Here is a 17,483-nt window from a genome sequence, read left to right on the forward strand (position 1 = left end):
TGGCCTTATTGGAGTGCGTGGGTCATGCCAGTGGTGACGATGCTCCCTTCACACCGCTCATCTGCCGCTGCCTCAGAGCAACACTGGTGTCACCAGCAGCAGCAGGCTCAGTGCATGAGACCCATTTGGAAGTTGGGGTAGAGGAGACAGCGCTCACCCCAAAACTTCCCTCTTCCATGGGGGATGATGTGCCAGAGCCTCCCCTGGCGGTACAAATCGTCCTCTTCATCCCCAGATGAGGCAGTCATGGGACCCTTCAGGGTTTTAAAGAACACCAGGCCCTGCTTTGACGGGTGGCTGAGAACTTGGGTCTACAGATGGAGGAGATAGCCAAGCATGTGGACACCTTGTTCAATGTCCTCTCAGCCCTATCCTGGCACGTGTTGCACTACCAGTGCATGACGGGATCCTGAAAATTGCCAAAGTCCTCTGGCAAACCCTGTTATCCATCACTGCCACCTCCAAAAGGGTTGAAAAGAAGTACTTTGCCCTGGCCAAAGGGTTCAAATACCATTATATACACTCACCTCCAGGCTCACATGTTGTCTCTGTGGCCAATGAAAAGGACAAGCAGGGGCACACTAGTTCAACTCCCAAAAGTAAAGAGGCCAAAAGACTGGACCCTTTTGGGAGTACAATTTATTCAACAGCCAGCCTGCAATTCCAGGTGGTGAACCATCAGGCCCTCTTGGGCAGGTACAATTTTAAGTTATGCGACTCCCTCCGTAAATTCAAGGAGTCCCTCCCTCAGAGTCTGGCCTGGGAATTTGGCACTCTGGTGGAGAAGGGCACCACGGCCACTCTCTACAGATGCGGTGGACTCGACGGCTAGGGTGGTCGTGTTGGTGGTGGTCATGAGGTGCAGCTCCTGACTTCAGACCGCCTGCCTGTCCCACGAGATGCAAACCTTTATCCAGGACCTCCCATTCGATGGGAATGGTCTCTTTTTGGAACAGACTGATATGAGGCTGCAAGGACACTCGGGCCACCCGTCTCTCCCTGGGCATGCGTACGCCTCAGTCTACATGGAAACAGTTCCGGATGCCTCTGCTGCCAAGGCCTTGTCAAGGGTCTGGTTTTGGCTTCAAAAGATTGTTGGCATGCAGAATAGCTAATGGTAATATCAAACTCCAAAGCAGTAAGTTTCTGTTAATTGACTGTTGCGTGTTTTTCACTGATGTGTTTTTATGTTAAGAAAAAGAAACTCTTAAACTCTTAAGAATTTCTTTGTTAGTATAATAATACTGTGTAATGCATCTGGATTTGTTTGTTTGTTTGTTTGTTTGTTTGTCCTTCTAGCCACCTAGAAAAGACACACGCAGGATGCATCTATATGTCATGAGGAATGTGAAGGCCTATTTTTTAATCCACACTATTTTATTAAGAATTCCAATTTCAGCCTTCAGAAAACAAAATAAGGCTAATTTCAGTTGTATGTGACATCCTAATATATAACTGGCCACTGTATACCAAAGTGCTGTTAAGAGCTTAATGACATCAGGAATCAAAAATAGCAACTGATGAAAAGAAGCAATTATTTGATGCATAAAACTTAAGGTGGCTATATTCATCTTTCGGTTCACTTCAAGTAAAATTGGTTCATCATCTAGGGAATGATAGTCAGATTATCAACATTCTTCCCGATGAAACTTTGAATTCAGCCTGTTTGTATTATCTGGTTTAAGATTCTTTTTAAACAAGATTGGTCTTCAATTTATTCTCTTTAAATTGAAAACTACGGTACTTCAATTCAATACATCATTTTTCTGTCTAGGGAGAGTCTATATACAAAATGTGGAATTGAGCCACATGCTAATGATAGAAAGAGATTGGCATGGAGGAACTATTGATATGATTTTAAATTAAAATGGTTATCATGAATTTGTGCTTGCATGTAATGACAGTTGAATAAGTTCCTCATGAGAGAAGAGAGGTTTTGTCTAGAGTATGACAAATTGTCGTATACTCCTTGAAGAGTTGTCTGATCACTTTAAGTAAAGAATTTTGTAATTTTCTGTGTATTCCCCATCTAGCTCTTTGCCTTAGTAATTTCTATGCCCAAGGTAACTTTCAAAGTCCTGAGATTCCTTTTTTGACCGAATCCTTCAACTCCCACCGACAAAAATAAAAATGTACCTATAAAGGTGCCTTACATCTGGATGGCTGACTACCCATCTCTGATTTTTTGGTTGTGATACTCCAAATAGTGCTACTGGGGCCAGTCTGTTCGGCTACCAGTGTCCTCTGTTCTTTGTGTCATCCTGCATGGTGTGAAACAAACACTGATGCTAGATAGGAGTACAGTGTAGAAGTAGGTAGTGGTTGGCTGATTAAGGTTTCCTTCAGCCTTTCATTTAAAGTGAGAATTAAATGATTTTCGTAATAATGAAAACAAATGTTAATAACCAAAATTACACCACATGCTTCAGGCAAAACATTGATTTTCTGGAAGGCCACAAATAAATCCATTAGTATTTTCAGGTCTAGGAAAGCATCAGACTTCTCTGTGAAATTTTAGGGCTGCTATCTAATGTATTGCTCCAGTCCAACTAACAAATGGGTTTTTATACTTCAAACTTGAGTTGCCTGTAAATCTAACCAGAGTGGTATGCATAAGCTATTAGTTTAAAAATGTGAACAAAGTTAGCATTTATCACTAATGTTTCTATTTATGCCACTGATGTAGACAAATATGTTATGTTGAGTTTTTATGTTTAAAAATTCTGGCACTTAAAACTGTAGACATTAGCTTGAGAGAAACAGTAGTTGCTTGATTGGCAAAGCTCAAAGCCTCATAGAAACATTGTCCTTGATCTCATAGTCTTCAGAACATCATGCTGTCAGGAACTTACCAGAGACTGCCTTGCACGTCTCAGCAGGTGAGCAGCCATGAATGCCATGTGCCTGACCAACTTAGGAGAGCTGTTGGACTCCCCTCCTCCACGCTGCCTTAACTGCTTGGGAAGGGAGAACTACTTCCATGGACCTTGTTGGTTCTATTCACCTTATAGAAGGTATCCATGTGGGAAGAGCCCAGAAGTGTAGAAAATCTTCTGACTAATGTAGAAACTCTTCTGTCAACCAATTTTAACACTTTCAGGGCTCCTTACATTTGTGTTTAAATAACAATATCCACACTTAGCCCTGGTCTACAATGGGGGAATAATGTAGCTGACGTCAACGTACTTAGATTGACTTACCGTGGTGTCTTCACTGCTCTGAGTCAATTGCTGCCACTCCCCCGTTGACTCCGCCTACGCCTCTCGTGGCGGTGGAGTACAGGAGTTGACGAGAGAGGGCTTGGGGATCGATTTATCATGTCTAGACCAGACGCAATAAATCAATCCCTGCTGGATTGATCGGTGCCTGCCGATCCGGCGGATAGTTAGACATACCCATAGACTTTCTCTCAAGTCTGCTACAGAAAACATTATACCAAATAGAAGACACAAGAGCATGTTTAAAAACAAAAGTGAAAAATCACCAATCTCGATCAGTTTATCCCATTTAACCATATAACATGCACCTGGATCTTCTAAACTGGAGCAGCTTTCTCCTAGAGTAGATCAAATGTAGCAAAAAGGCATTTGCCTTTTTTTTTGCAAGTGAAATACAGCTTATTTTGGTTACTTTTTTGAATGTGGCAAAATGTGTGCTGACACTGCAAAAATTGTGCTGGAAATACTCCTATGGCTTGTTTGAAAATCTTTTATTCATACAATAGTTAAAAAAAATCATAAATGTTTAGAGATATGCCATAATTGAAGGGTTGGAAATTTCTTCTGTGTTTATAAAGTGGGGGCCATCCCTTCAGAAACAATACTATGTGATGAAAGTGACCAGTCATATGGTATATTCAATAAATGATACATTCACAAGCTTGAATTATATTTTAAGGGAGAGAATAAAGCTGATCAGAATTTCAATCCGTGTTTTTGATTCTGAATTCCTTGGGCACTTCCATTGAAGTGGTAGAGGGAATTATCCCATTGGATTCAAAGTAAGGAATCTGGGATTGAGTTTTATGAGCATATCCTAATTGTTAGAGCTAGTTGACTGGATTATTTAGTTTACATACATCCAAGTAGTCTTAAAAAAAAAAAAAAAAAAAAAAAGTAAAAGCTAATCAGTGCTAGCTCTCATCACACTAAAAATAGTGTAGCTATGACAGTGCAAGTTGTGGAAAGGGCTAGATGCCCTGAGTAAATTCCTGTGGTCTCTGATGAGCATGTACTTGAGGTGGCTAGCCCCTGGCAGTCCCATGGCTACACTCTCTTTTTAGCATACTAGCTCTTTCAGAATTAGAGTGGAGTATGTCTCCTTAAGCTGGGAGTCTCACCCTCAGCTCGGAAACTACCATCATTACATTAAAGTGTAATTGTATGCACTGCACCTGTAGACTTTGTATAGCAGTAATGTTTGGAGCTTGATATGTGATGCCTTTTTTTTTTTTTTTTTTTTTTTTTAAATAGGAAGCTTTCTTAGGGTGGAAAATGTAAAGAACCACTTGAAGTTCTAGCAAAATAATGTTGCAATGTATTCTTTATTCAAGGATGTTTCTGGAATGCCAGCTCTTTGTTGCCCTATTGCCCAGGGAGGAGGTGGATTTGATTATCGGCTGGCCATGGCAATTCCAGATAAATGGATACAGGTGAGAAGACAAGATTCACTTTTGTATTTTCCGTTATTGAGGTGTGTTTATATAAATAAACCTAAATACTACAGGTAGCTTTGATCTGTTAGTTTGCATACATTAGTTTGCAGTTTTAGTGGTTCCCTCCGTGCCCCTCCCCCCCCCCACACACACACCCTTTAAAAATCTTCATAGTTTCTAGCCAGGACTCCAGAGGTTGGATTAGGAGTCATGCCACCATTATGGCTCAGGCCCTTCCTTTTGATGACCTGGAGCTCTTGGTGTGAGGTTGATGAGTGGTCTTTGTGTTCTAGTTGATTTTATTTTTCTTTGTACTGGTGAGCATAGACAGCTTTGTTAGGCTTTTGGGATAGAACTTAAATCTATCTCTTGCAACAGCTCTTTTTATCTCTGAAAATTGAAATAAACGTGTATATAATAATCCTATATTTATGTACAAGATACGATAATGAAATGAGCCCTCTGTAAGTTGAATGTAACAACTTTTATCTAACACATAACTTAAAAAGTAAACAACAAAAAACTAAAACATACACAAGCACATGCTGTGCCACACACCAACAACCACTACGATGTTTATAAAAAGAATAAAAAACTGTAAATGTGCTTAAAGAACAATGATGCCTTAAACAAACTCCAATAGCTCATATAAGAAAGGGATTTAAATCACCTTCTCCTTAATACAAGGAATCACAAAAAAAGGAATAAAACAATAAACAATCTCAAAAGGCTGGCAGATCCTTCAGAGAACTGGTCTTTCAATTAGACCTAAGATTAGAAGCAAATCCCTAATGATACCATGATCATCTTAAAGCAATAAATATTTCATATGAGCATTAATGGCCTCAATAAGAGCAGTGAGTAACTTAAAGAAAAATAAAATGTGACTTTCATTGTCCTTAGTATCTTTACTCGCAAAAGTGTGTGACAGGGAGGGAGTGGTGTCCTGAAACTCACAGTTGTAAACCCCATTAGGTGTGTGGGATTTTTTTCTCAATTGAAAGTCATGTCACCAACAAGCCCCAGCTGATGTTCATGAAGTTCTGTAAGTATATCCTTGGAGTAGCAAGTAATAGCCAGTGCTAATGAGGGCTGGTTAGAGCTTTCTTTCCATCAGCTTTCTTGAGTCGGTTTTGGGTAGGAAGTGATGGATGGTCTCTAGAGCAATACTAAGCAAACCAGCCTCTTGGATAAGGAAGCAGTTTGACTTTTCAATAAGGTACCTTTTGGTGCCGTTATATCATGTATGAGAACACTGATATATGAATTGAACAAGTTCTGCTGACAATTGAACAAGTGATGCATCTTTTTTCAGATTACTGCTTGTTTCTATTCCTAACTCCACTGGAAGGTCAACAACATCTGTTTTCTCATAAATCAGAAATACTCATTCCAAAAAATAGGCTAATACGATATATATCATGTATGCTTCTATTAAGCCAAACCCAGTTTATTGAGAATTTTCTTATAGTGAGTGACTTTGAAGTAATGATATCTACCTTCTCATTGTTGTGTGATCAAAAGTATTTAGTGTGGAACTGCAGGTTAGTCTGTTTACATATCTGTGTTAATTTGTACTTCTTTGACTGCATGCCAGGTGGCTGCTGCAATGGTTTTTAACTACATAGTGTAATATTAAACTCCCTGGTTATATTACTGACACTTTCTTATATAACATTTTAATTGATATTCTTCAGAAATAATTTTATTTTTTAAGGTTAAACTACAACAAAAACAGTGGAGGCTTATGAAGTATTGCATAACAAAGAAGAGAGAGGGCTTCAACACTGAAATTACTCTGTGTAGTCGACCATTAAAATGGTGCCAAGTATCCCTTAATGTTTTATAAAGCAGAAAAGAGATTAGTTTAAATAATGTTGACATGCTATGGTTATTAATCAAATGTTGGCACTTGATATGGCAGAAAACATGAAACATGGGTTTAGAAATTCTATAAAAGAGAGTTCAGAAAGGAATCCCATTTGGGAGATCAAATAGGAGAAGCGCATCACTCCAAGTTTTTTTTTTTTAAATTAGGAGTGACTAAGAATAAACTTCAAGTCCCCGAATGCCATGGAAAAAATATAGAATTCAATGTAATAGAAACAAAAGTAATGTTTGAATTACCTTTAACAGATAATTAAAGAGTTGAAAGATGAAGACTGGAATATGGGCAATATAGTGCATACGCTGACAAACAGGCGGTATGAAGAGAAATACATTGCATATGCAGAGAGCCATGATCAGGTACTATAATAAATATTTTGATTAAAAACTGTATGGAGGAACAAATTAGTACGCTTTACATAGGTCAGTGCTAAAAACTGAATACCATAGTCAAGATTTTTTTCTGTGCCCAGTGCCCTTTGGGACAGTTTTATAAAGGGGGCATGACTTTCAGAGGGTGAATGGTCAGCACACTCTGAAAATCCTGGCCTCGTTACGACAAATCAAGTGGAACGCCAAACATTTGTGACAATCTTGGTTTATATTTTTTTTAATATGGTTTGCCACCTGGAGTCCTTCTGTTAACCTAATTCACAAAAACAGAGCTCATGTGAGTATCCCATTGTCTTCAAGGGGAAGAATCACCAGTGTAAGAGCTGCAGGACCAGGTGCTAATTTAATTTCTAGTTAATCATTCTTTAGCAATTTTATTTGGAGATGGGGAGTGAAAGAGGAAGAGGCAACATTAAGGCTGGAAACTTCAAAGCACTGAAGTCCGGTAAATAGAAGTCCCGCAGCAACTGTACATCAGCTTACTCGCATATATGTAATAGTCTCTAATACTATGTAAGTTGTTTAAATGTATACTTTATGTATGCTGAATACAATGTAAGTTAAGATAAGATTGCTTTGGGAGTCATTCTTGAATTTTCTGATTTTGTGTGTATTTAAGTTTTCGATAATAAGTCTTCAGCCTTTTGGCTGGTATTCACATGATCAAATCCAGTTAAATCTGTTTAAATGTGATTGGGTCACTCTAGACTGTATGGCCCAGAGTACAGCAAATGTTTTATTTTTATATTTGTATCCAGTGAGAACATACCAAAATGGCCAGCCATATTGATATCTTCCACAGCCACTGTAAATGAAGCTTCACCTGTTTGTGGGACACGTTGGAGTCTTTCATCCATCAAACATATCTCTTAAAATTTGTTTTGTTAATGGAAACAAATTCTTAGACTTTGAAAGAGGCTTTATCTAGGCTATACATAATTTGAAAGCCTTCTTTAAGTATCTGGTTAGTTTCCTCAGTTGAAAAACATAAGAATTGTCATACAGGGTCACACCAATGTTCTATCTAGCTCAGTATCGTGTCTCCGACAGTGGCCAGTATCAGAGTTGAGGGGGGAGTGTTGGAGTGATTCAGCCCTGTCTTCTCCTTCTGGTTCCCTACATTTAGGGGCACTCCGAGCATGGGGTTACATCCATGACCATCTTGGCTAATATCCACTGATGGATCTATCCTTGATGAACTTGTCTTGTTCTTGTTTTAGCCCAGTTATGCTTTTGGCTTTCTCAACATCCCATGGCAACAAGTTCCACATGTTAACTGTGTGGTGTGTGCAAAAGTACTTCCTCTTCTTTCCAATAAACTTGCCATCTATTAATTTCATCAGATGACCCCGGAGTTTTGTGTTGTGGAAAGGGGTAAATAACACTGCCCTATTTACTTTCTCCACATCTTTTGTGATTTTATAGTCCTCTATAATATCCCTCTTTAATCATCTCTTTTGTAGATTAAGCAGCCCTGACCTTTTTAGTCTCTCCTCATATGGAAACTTTTTCATACTCTTGATTATCTTTGTTTCTCTTTTGTAAACCTTTTCCAGTTGCACTATATTCTTTTCCACCCAGAAGTCCTCATCTCGTTGGCTTGCTTGCTTGTTTTTCCCCTCTCTAAATCGAGCTGATGCTCTTTACACAGGGCTTCTCACTGTTCTTTGAACATTGGGGTCCTTATCTTGACTGGGACTGTGGATTCTACTGCAAAAGGCATATTATTTTGTGATTATTCATTCCCTTGGAAATTGGACTCCCATTTGGATTTTTCATGTGGAAAAATGGCTGCTTAACCTAGATCACAAAATATCATTACTCTTTTTTTTATTATTATTATTTTCATATTTTGGACTGGATCCTGTCAGTTAATTTTATTTTCTCATATAGCAAAGTATTTTGTTTTGAACATTATAGTTAATAGTACACAATTTGGACTGGAAAAAAAAACATAGCTTTTATTCTTCTGCAAAGTTCTGTCTTCTACAGTATGTTTTTGAGTTAACTATGGACAGTGATGCAAATGAAGTAACCAGTTTGTTGTGACAGACTCTCTTTCCCTGGTAAACTGAAACCCGGTACTGTTTTTTGTGGGTGGTTTTCTTTTAGTGGGTTTTTTTCTTTGTGTTTTTAATATACTATTCAGCTGTTAGACTTTAGGCTTCAGTGTTTTTGTTTTCATCTTAAAAATCATAACTGGATGGCAGACATTTAAAAAAAAATCCATTTATACTGAGAAAATTGAGATAAGCTTTTATTTTTTTTATCTTAGTTTGAACGTATTTACTGGGAAAATGGCTTGCTTTCCAACATGGCGTTTTTTACTACCCAACCTATTGTATAAAGGAGAAAATGAAAGTTCAAAATAGAGTATAAAATGGGAATTGGACTGATTCAACCCAAATTATAGCTATTTGTGAACACACAAAATAGTATATTTGCATCAATCCTTGGATGTGCAGTCTTGGATGTGCAGTTTAAAGCTGTACTAAAATAAACCTGGTTAGAGAGGATTTATGGGACATTGTTTTTATACAGGAATAGACATTAGCAAGGTGGGGTGTTTTTGTTTGTTTGTTTTTTACAATAAATGAAGTAATCTTTCCTTCAACAGATTTGCCAGTATTCTTGTTCCAGCTAAGCTATTTTCTAGAATAAGAATCAGTGCTCGATGGAAGGAATACCCTATTCTGTGCTATCTATGTTTAAAGATTTAGTGTACCAGTAACAAGCTATGGAGGCAACAGCTTTGGAAGTATCTGGAACATCTTTGGGGGTATCTGAAACAGCAACGTTAGTAGCATTTGAATAAATAGATAGTTGCAATGTTCACACGTGCGTTCTACAAAACTAGCCATTTTTCATTGGCCATGAAACAGCTGCTTGATCTGGTCGACACAGCAAGTGATCTTCTTATGCTTATGCTCTGTCATCAAATCACTTTGGGTGAAATCCTGGTTCCACTGAAATCAATGGTAAAACTGCACTGACTTCAGTGGGGCTAGAATTTTTGCATGTCCCCATTTCCAGAGCTATAAAATGGGGATAATGCTATAGTTATGTAATGCTTATGTTACAAGTATCTTCTAAATCTTGGGAAATATTTACACAATACAGCATTTCAATGGATTTTTGAATTTTCAAAATATTCTTATGGCTGTTTTTTCATTTCTGTACTATGTACAGGTGTCCAAAAGACTTCTGTGGTTGTTCTCCTGTAGACTGAGAGAACGGAAGCCCTAATCACAGAATTGACCATACTTACCCTGTGGCATAAGTACAATAGTTATCAAGTTAATTATTTTGCTGAGTACCATGTCTTTCTTACAGCCGTTCTGTCAAATACGGGGCAAGAAAATTGTAGCATATAAAACATGATACATGCAAAAATTAACTGCAACCTAGTTCTCTGAAACACTCATTTAGCATGTACAATATAAATATATGGAGTACTCATTTTGATTTCCTTTTTACTCTTAACTACATATTGTTCTGTTATATAAAATCTGAGTTTGTATGGCTGTCAACTCTTTTTGTGTGAGGGGGTGATTTCCTTTGTCTAGGCTACTAAAATGGATAAGGAATTTAAAGTACTGTAATCAGAATTGTATTTAAATCATCTTTACATAAAAATGCATCTTCTGATATCTATAAACAAGATGATTATTTTGATAATTCAGATTTCCATCTTTGAATACCTACTGAACAACACAATTAAGTTTATAAATGGCTTAAATGTTCGAATTGCTACTGGACCAATAAATCAAGCGAATGTGTAAGCCTGTTTGAAAAATCTTCCAAAATACGTCAAATGGAAATCTTCAGCTAAACAGACAAAACATTTATTTACTACTACTACTACTACTACTATTGCTTACAAAAATATTTACTACTATAGATTAAGGGGTAACTTGAACTAGGCTGCTTTGAACAGAAGTAATAGCTTTATGCAATTGCTGATTTCCAATAGAACTGGAAGCCTAATTTTTCTCTCTGGGCTGAAATCCTAAAAACACAATTGTATATCTTTAGCTGTGTGTACACAAACCATTCACATTGTTCACTAAGGAATCCTTAAATTGGAAACCTTGTTAATATCCCTTTTGAATGTTGTTCCAGATACTTTATTAAGTAATCTTTATCTCCTGTCTTGTTTTCTCTGAGGTTCCTAAAATGTAATGTTTGTAGTATATTATAGTTAATCCAATGTACTTGTCACTTGATCTAGAACACACATTGTTTTTAACAATTTACATTAAGAAGCTCTTTTGGCACATTGACTATTCTCCTCTCCACCCTCCTTCCCGCTCCCCCATTCCTTTATTACTCCAGGCCCTTGTTGGTGATAAGACGTTGGCATTTCGGCTGATGGATGCAGAGATGTATACAAATATGAGTGTACTTTCACCACTCACTCCGGTTATTGATCGTGGAATACAGCTTCATAAAATGATTCGCCTCATTACTCATGCACTTGGAGGAGAGGGCTATCTCAACTTCATGGGTAAGTGATATGGGCTAAAAGTCTCCATTTTCTTTTGTCGTGTAGGCTTTGTGATGAAGTAAAATGACCTGGCAACATCCTGCAATTGCAGTATTTATCACAGTGTTGGAGATTTCAGTTTAAATACATAGTTGACTTTTTTCAAAAGGCAATAGTCTCTTTTAAGATGTAATGTAGTCTACAACAGGAAAATTTAAATTGAGTCATTCTAGGGTTTACAAAAAATATTTTAATTTCAAAAAGTGTTAAATTAGTTGAAGTTACAGGAGCACCTATAGGGGGACACATCTCGAAGAACTTCAGTTACTGCAAGGTGAGTAACTTCCCCTTACTTAAAATAACATTCGTATAGCAGCTCTGAGTTTGCTTCAGGCGGAGCAGAGGTGAACTGAGGTGGGGAGCTGCCGTGGGGAGGGGGGGGCCTCAGGGCAGAGGGGGGTGGGGAGCTGCCACAGGGCTCGGGGGGTGGGGAGGGGGGTCGCAAAGTGGAAGTTCCGCCTAGGGCGCGAAACTTCCTTGCACCGGCCCTGTATATATAATATAATGTGCACACCCACACACACACACACACACACACACACACACAATTTTAATAATGCAGATGATGTGAATCACAAATATCTAATCTAAATCCATTTGAAACCTCATGATGGATATAACTGACATAATCTACGGTGGATACAATATATTGTTTCCTTCATGAAGGAATAAGGACATCTAGACAGACTTATGTGCGGTTCTGAGGAGGAACCGGAGATTGTGGTATATGTAGGTAGCAATGACATAGGGGAAGGTAGGAGAGAAGTCCTAGGGGCCTAATTTAAGCTGGTAGGTAAGAGATTGAAGTACAGGACCTCTATAGCAGCATTCTCTGCAATGTTTGCAGTTCCACAGACAGAGCCAATTAGAACTGCAGGGTCTCAATGAGTGGATGAGACAATGATATTTGAAAGAGGGCTTTAGATTTATTAGGAACTGGAGAACATTTTGGGAAAGGAGGATCCTGTACAGGAAGGATGGGCTCCACCTTAGAACAAGGGTGTTGTTTATGTAAAACTAAAAATGTTGTAGAGGAGTTTTTAAACTAAGGGCTGGGGGAAAGCTGACCGGTCCAAAGAAGCATGCAGTTCAGATAGAGATGTCTCTTAGGGCAGGATTTATGTAAAGGAATACTCTATATCCTAGCAAAGAGGAGAGAATAGAAGTTGATAAAGTACAGGTAGGAGCTGAAGAGAAAGTCGCATGAAAAGAGTCTTATGCAATTACATTCCATGAAGGCATACAGCTAAATATTTTCAAAATTTTATAATGGCTTATATGCAAATACAGGAAGTTTAAATACTAAGATGGGGGAATTTAAGTGCCTGGTATTAAATGAGGATATTGATCTACTAAGCATCACAGAAACTTGGTGGAATGATAATCAATGGGACATAGTAATATCAGGGTACAAACATGACAAAATAGGTCACGCTGGTGAGGGAATGGCAGAGTACGTGATAAAAAAGCAAAAAGTCAAATATAGTAAAAATATAGTAAAAATCTTAAATGACTCAAACTGTACCTAGAATCTCTATGGATAGAAATTCCATGCTTGAATAATAAGAATATAGCTGTAGGAATATACTGCTGACCACCTGACCAGGATGGTGATGGTGACTGTGTAATACTCAGGGAGATTAGAAAGGCTAAATAAACAGAAAACCCAATAATAATGAGGCATTTCAGCTTTCCCCATATTGACTAGGTACATGTCACTTGATGATGGGATGCAAAGATAAAAATTCTAGACACCATTAATGACTGCTTCTTGGAGCAGCTAGTCCTGGAACCCACAAGGAAAGAGGCAATTCTTGATTTAGTCTTAAGTGGAGCACAAGTTCTGATCCAAGAGTTGAATATAGCTGAACCACTCAGGAATAGCAACCGTAGTGTAATGAAATTTAAACATCCTTGTAGAGTGGACATACTATATAAACCCACCCACAACAGTAGCACTTATTTTTAAAAGGGGAAGCTACACTAAAACAAGCAGGCTTGTTAAACAGAAATTAACAGGAACAGTCACAAGAGTGAAATGCCTCCAAACTGTATGTAAACTTTTTAAGAACACCATAATAGAAGCTCACACTAAATATATACTCCAAATTAAAAAAAAGAACAAAAACAGCAAGAGAACCCCACTCTACCCCCTCCACTCCCATCAAAAAAATGCCACCTTGGCTAAAAGTGATGATTAGAGGCAAGTGTAAAAGTATAATTAGGCAGGCCAAAAAAGAATTTGAAGAGCAACTAGTAAAAGAGACAAAAATAAACAGCAACAATGTTTTTAGGTACATCAGAACCAGGAGGCCTTCCAAACCATCAGTGAGGCCATGATGATCAAAGTGCCAAAAGAGCACTCAAGGAACGCAAGGCCGTTATGGACAAGCTAAATGGATTCTTTACATCAGTCTTGACTGGAGAGGATGTGAGGGAGATTGCCTCATCACAGCTATTTTTTTTTTTTTTTTAGGTGACAGATCTGAGTAATCGTACCAGACTGAGGTGTCAGTAGAGGGTTTGGAACACAATCATAAATTAAACAGTAATGTGTCACCAGAACCAGATAGACTCATTGACTTTAAGGTCAGAATGGAGCATCATGATCATCTAGTCTGACCTCCTGCACATTGCAAGCCACAGAACTTCACTGACTCACTCCTGTAATAGACCCATAACCTCTAGCTGAGTTACTGAAGTCCTCAAATAATGATTTAAAGACTTCAAGTAACAGAATCTAAAACCTCCCAGGGTCTTGGCCAATCTGATCCAGGGAAAAGTTCCTTCCCAACCCCAAATATGGTGATCAGTTAGATCCTGAGCATGCAGGCAAAACCCACCAGCCAGGCACCTAGGAAAGAATTCTCTGTAGTAACTCAGAAACTTCCTCATCTAGTGTCCTATCATTGACTGTTGAAGATATTTGCTGTTAACAGTTGCAGATCAGTTAGGTGCCACTGTACGCAGGGCCGGCTCCAGGCACCAGCGCAGCAAGCTGGTGCTTGGGGAGGCCCTTGGCAGGGTGCAGCATGTCCGGCTCTTCAGCGGCAATTCAGCGGTGGGTCCCTCTCAGACGGAAGGACCTGCCGCCAAATTGCCGCGGATCCCAATCGCGGCTTTTTTTTTTTTTTCCTCCACTTGGGGCGGCAAAAATCCTTAAATTTGTTAAGCTTAATATTGAAGCCAGTTAGACTTTTTGCTCTGCTGTACACTGCTCTCCTTGGAAGGCTGTTACAGAACTTCACTCCTTTGATAGTTAGAAACCTTCGCCTATCACTAAAATCAGCCTCTGTACCATGTAACTGGAGGCTAGCTAATGTAATGCTAATTTATTTATTTATCTGTTTATTTATTTTTAAATGCTCCAGAGGCAATCCTGGCAATTGCAGGCTGGTAAACCCTAACTTCAGTACCAGACAAACTGGTTGAAGCTATTATAAAGAACAATGATCAGACACCTAAATGAACATGGTGTTTGGGGAAGAGTCAACATCACTTTTGTAAAGGGAAATCATGGCTCACCAATTTATTAGAATTTGTAGAGGGGTCAACAAACATATGAACAAGTGTGATCCAATCGATATAGTGTACTTGCCCTTCCAGAAAGCCTTTGACAAGGTCCCATGCCAAAAGTTCTTAAGCAAAGTATGCAATTGTGGGATAGGAAGGACAGTCCTCTCATAAATCATTAACTGTTTAAAAGATAGGAAACAAAAGGTAGGAATAAATGTTCAGTTTTCACAATGGAAAATGGTAAATAGCAGGATCTCCCAGGGATCTGTCCTAGGATCAGTGTTCCTCAACTTATTCATGAATGATCTGGAAAAGAGGATAAACAGTGAGGTGGCAAATTTGCAGACAATGCAAAATTTTACTCAATAGGTAAGTCCAAGCTGACTGTGTAGAGTTACAAAGGGAATCTCTCAAAACTGGGTGATGGGGCCACAAAATGGCAGATGATATCCAGTGTTAACTGCAAGTAATGCACATTGCAAAATATAACCCCAACTATACATACCAAATGTTGTGGTAATATTAGCTGTTACCACTCAAGAAAGAGATCCTAGAGTCACTATGTATAGTTCTCTGAAAACATCTGCTCAATGTGCAATAGCAGTCAAAAAAGCTAACTATGTTAGGAACCATTAAGAAAGGTAGAGATAAGAACACAGAAAATATCATAATGCTACTTCATAAATCCATGCTATGCCCACATCTTGAATACTGTATGCAATTGTGGTCACCCCATTTCTAAAAAGATGTATTAGAATTGGAAAAGGTACAGAAAGGGTCCAAAAAATAAAGATTATGGGTATGGAACAGCGTTCATATAAGAAGAGATTAAAAAGACTGGGACTGTTCTGCTTAAAAAAAGAGACTAGGGGGGATATGACCGAGGTCTGTAAAATCATGAATGGTGTGGAGAAAGTGAATAGGCAAGTATTACCCTTTCACATAACACAAGAACCAGGTGTCACCCAATTAAATGAATAGACAGCAGGTTTGAAAAAACATAAGGAAGTACTTCTTCACACAATGCACAGTCAACTCGTGGCATTCGTTGTGCCAGGGGATGTTTTGAAGGCCAAAAATATGACTGGGTTCAATAGAGAATTAGACAAGTTCAGGAAGGATAGGTCCCTCAGTGGCTATTAGCCAAGATGGTGAGGGACACAACTCCATGCCCCGGGTGTCCATAAACCTCTGACTGCCAGAGGCTAGGACTGAATGATCGGACTGATCACTTAATGATTTCCTTGTTCTGTCCATTCCCTCTGAAACCTCTGACATTGACTGCTGCAGAAGACAAGATACTCGACTAGATGGACCAATGGTTTGACCCAGTCTGGCCATTCTTATGTTCTTATGCTCTTATGAGGTTTATACACTATATTAAATATATCACAGATAATGTGAAATAATTTTTGCATGTTTAATAAGCTTTTTATTCAGCTTGAACAACATTGTTTTCAATAAAGTGCAGGAATGTTTTTTCTGACAGTGCAGAAAAATGAAGGTAATAAATATTTATGTGAAGTATAGGCAGGAATCAAAATAGAAATAAGGTATGTCAGCTCGTCTTTTCACAATACTAAGTAAACTAACTAAGGAGGGAGGTGTTTAGAAAATGTTTCTACTAAATTAGAGATGTCACTGCCACGTATTGGCATAGTAAGGTTAGAAAAACTGCAGGAACTCGACATTGCATGTTAAATTTGGAATGTCAGTGCAGGGTGATTGAGAGCTTAATACTGTGTATGCTTGTTGTGTGAATGAAATTTTTCAGTAAATGTAATATTTGATAAAATGTACTGTATGTAAAGAGAGAAGTTTGCAATAGATAATGGAAGGGAACACACAAGTCCAGAGTGCCTTCTATCTACTACACTTAAAATAATTTTGTCATGCTATCTTATTCAAGCAAATAAAATAAGCTGAAGTAACTGTGTTTTTAGATTTTATTTTGTTTTATTTTTGTTTAAATTTATAAAAATGCCATGAGTGTCAGGGAAAGCAGCCTCCTAGAACGAGTACTGGGGAGGAGAATGAGCAGTGGGAGTCTTCTAGTATGATGGGGGAAGAAGTTGAAGTTCTCTCCTTGTATTTCTTGCAATCTCTCCAACAATACTGAAATGCTTACATAAATCAATATCTGAAGCAGGACTCTTAAAATTTCTACTTTGGTCCTCATAGCCACAGCGACTTAACTCCCGAAACAAAGGTTGTGGAGTCAGCAATTTAAGGCTCAGCTAAGTGTCAAGGGCACCAAAACTACCTGCGTGTTCACTAGGATAGTTTTCAGAGTAGCAGCCATGTTAGTCTGTATCCACAAAAAGAACAGGAGTACTTGTGGCACCTTAGAGACTAACAAATTTATTAGAGCATAAGCTTTCGTGGACTACAGCCCACTTGCATCCGGAGAAGTGGGCTGTAGTCCACGAAAGCTTATGCTCTAATAAATTTGTTAGTCTCTAAGGTGCCACAAGTACTCCTGTTCTT

At 38.5% G+C, this 17,483-nt stretch overlaps 1 protein-coding gene across 1 annotated transcript in view; it reads left to right on the forward strand.

The window, feature by feature from the left end:
- Positions 1-17,483, forward strand: part of GBE1 (1,4-alpha-glucan branching enzyme 1) — a 300,188-nt gene that overhangs the window by 209,440 nt on the left and 73,265 nt on the right. The window contains exons 10-12 of the mRNA XM_034792303.1: positions 4,553-4,651; positions 6,791-6,901; positions 11,270-11,441. Coding sequence (XP_034648194.1) covers positions 4,553-4,651; positions 6,791-6,901; positions 11,270-11,441 — 382 coding nt within the window. The remainder of the gene's footprint in view (positions 1-4,552; positions 4,652-6,790; positions 6,902-11,269; positions 11,442-17,483) is intronic.

Source organism: Trachemys scripta, chromosome 1, assembly GCF_013100865.1.
Source record: "Trachemys scripta elegans isolate TJP31775 chromosome 1, CAS_Tse_1.0, whole genome shotgun sequence".
Lineage (NCBI taxonomy): Eukaryota > Metazoa > Chordata > Testudines > Emydidae > Trachemys > Trachemys scripta.